The 8,895-nt window shown below is 46.5% G+C and overlaps 1 protein-coding gene across 1 annotated transcript in view; it reads right to left on the bottom strand.

The window, feature by feature from the left end:
* The window catches only part of SCD5 (stearoyl-CoA desaturase 5), a 342,667-nt gene extending 336,455 nt beyond the window's left edge, over positions 1-6,212 (bottom strand). The window contains exon 1 of the mRNA XM_006876944.1: positions 5,754-6,212. Coding sequence (XP_006877006.1) covers positions 5,754-5,985 — 232 coding nt within the window. The 5' untranslated portion in view covers positions 5,986-6,212. The remainder of the gene's footprint in view (positions 1-5,753) is intronic.
* Between the last annotated feature and the right edge of the window lie 2,683 nt (positions 6,213-8,895).

The raw sequence follows: 8,895 nt of genomic DNA, 5'->3' as shown, positions 1-8,895 counted from the left end.
ATAGTGAATAATTGTTATCAGGACTGATTGTGAGGGTTGGAAATGTAAAGGTAGATGTTTTGTAGCAAGGAGGGGAGTGATTAACTTTGCAGTCTAGGAGTGGAGGTCCCTGAGACCATCAAGGGAGAAGAGCGGAGAAAGGGACCCTACCCAGAGAAGCAGTGATGCCTGAGATGGAGGCAGAGACAATTACATGGAGAGATGGAGCAGTTGGGTACTTTAGACACAGAGAGGGAGAGGGGTTGTGTGCTGACGACCGGGGGACAGGCTTGTAGGGTATATATACCCTTTGGTTGGTTGATGACACATGAAAGGGATTGTAACCACAGCAATGAAACGATATACGATAGGATGAATGATGACGTGAAGAGATGGAGCGGCTGGGTACTTTAGACACAGAGAGGGAAAGGGGTTGTGTGTTGACGACCTGGGGGGCCGGGAGGGAATTGTAACCATGGCAATGAAATGATATACGATAGGATGAATGGAAAAAAAAAATGTTCTCCCATGTAAAGTATCACATAATTCACAATAAAACATTAAATTTTTAAAAAAAGGTTACAAGATCATGGTGAAATATTTGGATTTAAAGGATGTGTCTTATATCTGAACCACATGAACTCAAGGTTCCAGACACATAACAAATCCAGTGCAGTTTCATGACACAGGCCCCAGCATGGGAGTTATTTACAGAAGAGAGCACTGAGTATCTACTCTGACAGTCACCTTAACATATATGCTCCAATCTTTCCAGCAACCTGTCAGAGCTCAGCATTATTATCTAGCTCATTTTACAGACAAGGATACAGAGGCCCACCAACTATAAAAGGATGTGTCTGACGTTGAACAACTGCTAACTAGCAATGGCAGGATGCCAGCCCTGGTTCCTACTCTGCAGTACTGTTTCTCATTTTATCATCACAGTGCTGCCTGCAACAGCCTCAATCTGTGTTTGGTTTGGTTTGAGTTTTTTTAACTGACTTAATACTATTAGCCTCAACCTATATTTATACTTGCTGGGGCTATTAAGCCAACAAAAACACAATCTATTCTGCCTGGTTTTGCTGCACTCTAGCCTTGGATAAGGCTTTCAGTGCTTGTCCATTTCTTCAAAATGCAAGAACTGTGGCAACACTGGGCTGGGAAGGACAAGGTTTTAAATAGAAGATTCATTCACGTTCTCCTCTGAGTATTAAAGTTGTTTTGGTTTTTTTGTTTTTTTTAATGATGATACTGTAAGGGCTCGCAGGGCAGGAGGGGTAATTACAAGTCGAAACTAAGACCCTAAGAGATTCAGAGAGATGAAATCTATAGCAATGGTAACTTGCTATGCTTTTTTTAAAAACAATTGCAACCACAAGTACTAAAGACCAGGCATATTGTCAGCCAAACAAAAAGAACATTAGCTACAAAACAGTGATCTTTTTGGAGAAAGAAAACTGAAGAGGAGGAAGGCAGAATGGAAGATAACCAGAAGGATATGTGAGACAGAGAAAAGAAAGAGGAGAATTTTTGTGTTCATCCATTTTTGGAAGATTCGAAAAAGAACCCTTGTTTCTAAAGCCCAGACAAGCTTTTCCATACCAGCGAGAGAATGAAGTCAAGCTCAGTGCCAGTTTTGTAGAATTTATTATGCTGTGACTGGACTGCAAGCCACAAGGTTGGCGGTTCAAGTTCAGCAGTCACTCCTCAGGAGAAAAATTAGAGTTTTCCTTCCGCAAAAACTTACAACACTGGAAACCCAATGAGTTATATAACCCTTGTTATGAGTCTGAACTGACTTGATGGCACTTAACAACAATTATGCTGGGAGGGCATAATTGTATCCTTTTATTAAGAAAAAGACCCAGTGTTGGGACTAGTAATAATGACAGCTAACATGAACCAAGGGCCAGACACTGTGCTAAATGCTTTACATTTATTTATGTATTTCTCACATCAACTTTATGAGCAAATAGGATTAATACGTCTATTTTATGGGGAGAAAAAAATGGAGGCTTAAAGATTTTAATTTGTCTGAGCCATGCAGATCTGCTTCTCCACTGAGCTGTGCTCACCCTAGAAAACCTGGGGGCAAGACAAAAGTTCAGGCTGCAATTCTTGGAACTTCTCAGCAACCCTGGGGACTTGATGGAAAAATAAACACAACTCAACCAAGACATCAGGAGATGGCTTGTTTTTGTCTGATGCCTAACAAAAAACAGTCTATCTTTAGATAATTCTCAGAATTGGGGCAGAATTTGGCTAATGAACACTGCCCTCCAAACCCAGGCTCTTCTGACCCTCCAAATTTCCAGCTATCTCTTAGCTTCCCCACCATAAGGTGAATTCCACTCAGGATGAATCAGGAGCTCCAGTAACTACTGAAACACAGAAATTCCTGTACCAGCCTAACAGTGGGATGCTTGCCCCTAGATCAGGCTGAAGAGAGTACTAGAGTGGGACTGGCTGGGTTACATGTCCAGTACTCTGGTAGCGTAGTGGTTATGAATCGGGCTGCGATCCGCAAGGTCAGCAGTTTGAAACTACCAGTGGTTCCGCGGGAGAAAAATAAGGCGGTCTGCTCCCGTAAAAGATTTACAGCCTCGGAAACCCTATATAGGGTAGCTATGAGTCGGAACCGACTCCATGGCACAAAACAACAACAACTATCACTTCAGCTTTCCCATGAAAAAACAAACAAGATGTCACCATAGGACACTTTTAGGGAACCTGATGACATTTAAAGAGAAACTTGAAAAGTCTCTGGTGTTTCTGGAAATCAAAAACCAGAATGCCTGGAGACAATCAGGGATCAACTGCACTGGGAAGGAAATCTGAGACTTTTACCTTGATTCCGTGACTGCTAGCAACACTCCCATCTTGGCACTCAGAGTATCAATTAACCGCTCCTTTGGCCAGAAACTCTCAAAGTAGGCACTTCTGTGAGCTCAAGCCTTCAGATGATGATTCCCCCGCCCCTTCCCCTCCCCCCCACCACCACTGCCCTCCTGTTGGAGTTTGCTTTCTGTCCTTGAAACTCATAAACTCATCTCCAAAGACCAAGAACACCAAGAGCATTCTGTTCTGACAGTCTGCCCACTCAGAAAACTGGAAGGATCAGAAGGGAAAATAACATACATGTTCACCCCAAGGAGAACCATAATAAAGAGGAAAGGAGTCTAGGCAGTGGAGGAGGATCTGAACAACTCGATGGATCTTTCATGGATGACATTTTATTACCACGCAAATTATTCTCAGCATATCACACACTTAACACACCCTCTGCTGGGTACGCTGCATGGATGTCTCTTGTTTCCAGGGCAACTTCACCTAGGCTAGAGAGTGGCAAACAATGGATGGGCTCAGCCTATTTCCTTGGCAACTCAGGTCCCTGAGGTGGATACGCAGCCCACTGGTACATGAAACACTAAAGTTAGACAGAGCCAGTGGGAGAAATGGAAAAGAAGGGCATCCTATGAGAAGAAATTCATGGGTCAAGGCACCAGGGCTTTCAAGGACAGTAAGTTTTGAATCAGTGGTCTGCCCTAGACCCTCTGTGTACCCAAGTCATTATTGCCACTATGTCAGTTCATCTCCAACTGACCTTCATAGTTTTTCTCAAAAGACATCCATCATGTGAGATACATTTGTTTGGAATGTTTGTAAGCCACAATTTTGGACCCTGAAACTACAATATCCATCCTTGTCTGCTCTGTCTCTAAATATACACATGAGGGTTTCAAAAAGTTTATGGGAAAATTCCATTTTCTTTTCATTACAATTTGCCATGAATTTTTTAAGCCTCCTCATTTTTTTTCTTTCTTTCTTTCTCTCTTTCTTTCTAATGAAAATGAAGGGCAGCTAGGAAAAGAATCAAGAGTCAGGAAACAGAGCTAGTGAAGAGTAGTGAAGGCAGCAGAATATTCCAGAAGGTTTAAGCATGGGATTTAGCCATTCATGCAGTGTGTTGATTTCTCCCAAGAGGCTGGGGGAGTTGGGGGCTGAAGGAGGTATGCTTTAGCCAAAATCTTTCAGAATATAGATTCTCTTGTCATTCATAGGGCGGCGGAGGTCTTGTCCTATGGTTCCTGGGTCCATGCCAGGGTCAGTGGAGTTCAGACAGTAAGGAGCAGAACTTGCGGAGTGTATGGATAATATTTTGAGTGTTCTCTCCTCCTTGCATTAGAGGCAGGACTACACTATAGTCCAGCACAGATCCCAGAAACTGAGAGAGAGAGGAGCTTGATGAAGAATCTGAGGCAGTAAGGGCTTTTGTTGTCAGGGTGGGAGTTATCCCAAGGCTGAACTCTCTACAATCTAGTTATTTGGAGATAAGAGAAAAAGGCAGGCAAGTCAGACTGAGAATTAAACCAATACTTAACAAAAATGGATAGTTGAAAGAGAACAGATTGAGAAAGGATGAGGTAGGCAGTTAGTGGAAGCTTTAGGGGAACTAAAATTTTTCATTGTTTCCCAAAACCCCCCTGCTGCCCTTACAATCCCTCAGTCACATCCCTCTAAAATGTACCCATGTTCTCAATGGGTCTACTTGTTAGAGCAGGGGCTGCACGTGTTTTGGGGAAGAGTTGGCGCCTGAGCAACCCCATTAACTACCTAGGCATCTGAAGCTGGCATCTTGCCAAATAAAGAGCTTTGAAGAAAGAGGTCTTTAAATTTCTTTTTTCCTCTTTCCCTCTGGCAATAAAAGTAGGTTGTCCTTCTCCTGCTCCGTTCCTTAGAGATCTCTGAAATGGGAACTTGAAAGGGCTTCTTAGATTACCTCGTCGGATTCTCAGCCCAAGATATCAATGCCTGCGCCTTTGGTCCTGGCTACTGCTACTGCCGCTAAGGTGACCCAGGCCAAAACCAGTTATTGGGAGCGGAGGGTGGGGGAAAGAAAATCTGAGGTGTTTCAGAGGTCAGTGACGGGGGTCAAACATGGTAGGCGTGAAACCCCAGGAGTCACCGGGGAATGGTGGGCCACTGGGATCCCTCCTCTGCCAACAGGGGTGGGAAGAGAGACTGGAGAGTGCCACAGGTGCGGGGAACAGACCGGATCTGGCCAGCGGGCAACTGGGGGTCTGGAAGGAAGGAGGCTTTGCACAGCCGCAGTCGGAGCTTTGTGCTGTGTGAAGAGCGCGCTAGCCATGGACTTGGTTTTCTTGCGGATAAACTTCGGGGCCCAGAGAACTGCAATTGGGTATCAAAGATGACTGCTTGGGTGGAAGGGGGCAGGGATAGTGGCCTTGAAGATGCAGGGAAGGGAAGTGATTTTTCCGATGCGAAAACCTATACTCGATCCCGCGCCAGGTTTTTCCCTCCCTTACACTCGCTCCTCGTTCCCGTGACCCGCGGAGGAGACTACGGAGCTGAGAAGGAGGCCCCTGGGACCTGCACTGGCGACACGATCATCACTCTGGTCCTCCCTCTCTCGGAGCTGGGTTTAGACAGTGGCCAGCATCTCCTTTTGCGCGCCTCTGCGCACACCCATGGCGCCGTAGGACGCCGAGTTCTCCCAGCTCTACATCAAGGAGCCAGCAAATGTGCTTTCGCAGGCAGATAGCCAGGGAGGAAGAAGTTTAAAATACCTGGGCAGAAATATCTGCCGGTCCCAAAGGACAGAGAACTGGATTCACAGGGGTCGGGGTGTTTGGGAAGAGGTGAGGGGATAGCTGAGGGAGCTCCACACCGCCCGCCGCTGAGCTGCGACCGGCGACCTCTGGCGCCTCGCGGTGCGCGCCCGGGGCGCAGGGGGCGCAGGTGGCACTTACCCCAGAGTAGAGTGAGAGGCTTGGCTTTGGGGATGAGCACCAGCGCGTACACGGCCCCCAGGTGGAGCAGGCACATCAGAACAACGTTCCTCCAGACGATGTTCTGGCGCTGCCGGCGCGCGTCCGGCCTCTCTTGGCCGCTGTCGTCCTCCGAGGTTTCGACCCGGGCAGAGATTTCCTCCTTGGCGTTGCAGAAGGGGACCTTCGTCCCATCTGTGTTAGGGCCTCGCATGATGGGGAGAGGTCGCTCGGGATGCAGCTACAGCGGGAGACAGACGCTCAGCCTGCGCGGAGCTCACGATGGGGGCGGGAGCTTCTGCCTTTTTAGGGGGGATTCTCCGCGCCTCCTGTCCCCGCCTTCCCAGCACTCCTCTCTGGTTCCTGCTCTTTTCAGGCTCTCAGCGTGGCCTAAGGATGCAAATCTGGGCGCCCAGCATCTGTTGCTGCCATATCACCCATGCCTCTGTGGGGCTGAACTAAGCTGCGAGGAAGAAGAGGCGAGTGTTAAGAGGCGGGGGGTGGGGGGTTGAGGATTGTAGAAAGCTGAAAAAGCTATGGGGGAGGGAGCACTCAGAGGGAGCTGGAGAAGAAAGACCTGCATAGCTACAGCCAATCAGGCTTGCCTGTGGGGCTCTTAAAGAGAAAGGCGCCCCCTTGGCCTCAGTAGTCCGGGCTCCCCGGGTTGAGCCAGTAGGTTTACCTGGCAGGCAGTCCCCGGGGGTGGGGGTGGGGTGGGGTGGGTGGACGTGGCTCCGGAGCCTGGAAGCCTGCAGAGCAGCGTACACACTTCCATTAGGTTGGTGGTTGTTCTTTTTCTTATCTACCCACCCTCCTAAATACCCTATCCCAGACTATTCCTTTTGAGAAGTTTTTTTTTTTTTTTCCTTTTGAAGTCCCAGGTCACCCGTGTTGGAGAAGTTAAATTACTTGCCCAGAGCACATGTTAAGGCCTATTCCAAAATGAAAATCAGAAGCCCTGGTGTGGCGCTGTGTGACGCTTGGTGTGGTGTCAGACTGAAAAGCCGTTTGAACTGCAAGGTCGGCGGTTCAAGTTCACCAGCTGCTCCTCAGAAACCCTATACAGGGTCGCTATGGGTCGGAACCGACTCGACGGCACTTAACAACAAGAAGTCTCTGTAGGTTAGTTAGTAAAGCCGCTGGACCAGTTGAGGGATGGAGGACAGCCGCCCAACTCTGAATTAAATAAGCCAAATCCATTGTCATCCAGTCAATTCCAACTCAGAATCGAACTGCCCCATAGGGTTCCCAAAGCTGCAATTTTTGCAGAACGAGACTGCCACGTCTGATTCCTAGGTGGGTGAGGTTAAGCCACTCCAGCTGACATTTCAGTTCACAACCCAGCATTTAACCACTGCAGCACCAAGACTCTAACTTGTTATGTGCAGTTGAGTAGGTTCCAACCCATAGCGACCCTTTCTAGGGTTTCCAAGGAGGCTGGTGAGCTTGAACTGCCGACCTTTGCAGTTCAACCATACTATGCAGTCCAGAGCATTAACTCATGGCAGAACTCTAAATTAGACATCCCTGAATTACCCCTTTCTCTGGCCAAGCATATAGTACGGAGTCAATTAGGATCCCATTCGGTAACACCTGGATGTTTTGGAGGCTGGTTAGTAGCCAGCAGTACACTGTCAGCCTCAGGAGGCTCTGTTGATGGCAGATTTTCAGCTAATTTACCTGTGCTTTTAGAGCCCATGTGGCCCACAAGCTCTTTGCAATTGGCTGCTAACCTAAAGGTTGCCCTTTGGAACCCAACCAGAAGTTCTGCAGAAGATAGGACTGGCAAACTGCTTCCTTAAAGATTCCAAACTCACTGTCATGGAGTACATTCCAATGCATATAGCATCCTTAAAGATTACAGTAAAAAACAACAACAAAAAAACCATGGAGCAGTTCTAATTTGTAACACAAGGGATCATCATGAGTAGGAATGAATTCCACCAATATGGTATGTGTTTCAGCGTCTTTAACTTTCAGTTAATGTAACAATAACCTTAAAGTCAGCACCATTAAGAGTCAGACCAGAAAAAAAGAAAATAACCCAAAACATTCCAAGGAAAAGTAACCTGTGAACATTTTGCGTCTGCCCATTTTTGCCCCCCTAGAGCAGATGATTAGAAGCTCTGGTAGCGTAGTGGTTATGAATCATCGGCAGTTCAAAACTACCAGCTGTTCCGCGCGAGAAAGATGAGTTGGAACCAACTCCACGGTACTTAGCAACAACAATAAGAGCAGATGATTACTGGAGAAAGATGAGGTTTTCTGTTCCCACAATGATTTATGGCTTCGGAAACCCTTATAGGGTCTCTATGAGTCAGAATCGGCTCCATAACAACAACAACAATAGAGCAGATGATTTAGAGCTGCCCAGAAAGGACACTAGTTGCACAGAAAATGCAGAGAGGGTTGAACTGAACATGCTCTGGGCAGGTGTGGCTGCATTTGCAGGTTGGCAATAGAAGGAAAAGGAGCCAAGACGACGCTGTGAGTCCTTCATTCCAATCCTAACTCACTATGACAGAGCTCAGCTCTCTAAGCACTCATTTCTTCACCTGGGAAACTCAATCAATCAATAATCTCTAGTTAACTTCCAGTTTGCAAATTCTATGAATGAGTTTTAAGGGGAGCCATGACATGGATATTATGTTAACAGTGAAGTTGATTTTGAATAACCCAGTGATTTTCTCTCCAGGCAAGGGAAAAAATTACAAAGAACTGACTACAGGAAAGAGATGTACTGAGCATCTATTGGTAGTACACCTGAACCAGTCCAATCAGCTGGATAAAACGATATCTAATTTTAAACTGATCAAGGCAGTTAGCTTGCAGAATTGGAGCCACTGAGTCAGTGGTATGGTGGTACTTCAGATAGAGTTAAAACTGTTAAATGAAACAAAAGTTGCCTGTGAACCAAATAAATGCACATGGTATAATGACTAATGAGACAATAGAACATGAAACTGGAAGGTGTGAATTTCACCAGACTCTATAAGAATCTATAAGAAACCACTTTTTATTCTCTGCTGCCCATTCCCACCAGGAACACCATGTGACTCTCTGGCCCAGCCTCACCTTTCTCTTTAAGGTAACTAGATGCTCAGCAAAAGCATTTCTCTCAATT

The sequence above is a fragment of the Chrysochloris asiatica genome, unplaced genomic scaffold (genome assembly GCF_000296735.1).
Source record: "Chrysochloris asiatica unplaced genomic scaffold, ChrAsi1.0 scaffold00434, whole genome shotgun sequence".
NCBI lineage: Eukaryota > Metazoa > Chordata > Mammalia > Afrosoricida > Chrysochloridae > Chrysochloris > Chrysochloris asiatica.
The sequence above is the reverse complement of the archived record's forward strand: the minus strand, read 5'-3'. Positions and strand labels throughout refer to the sequence as shown.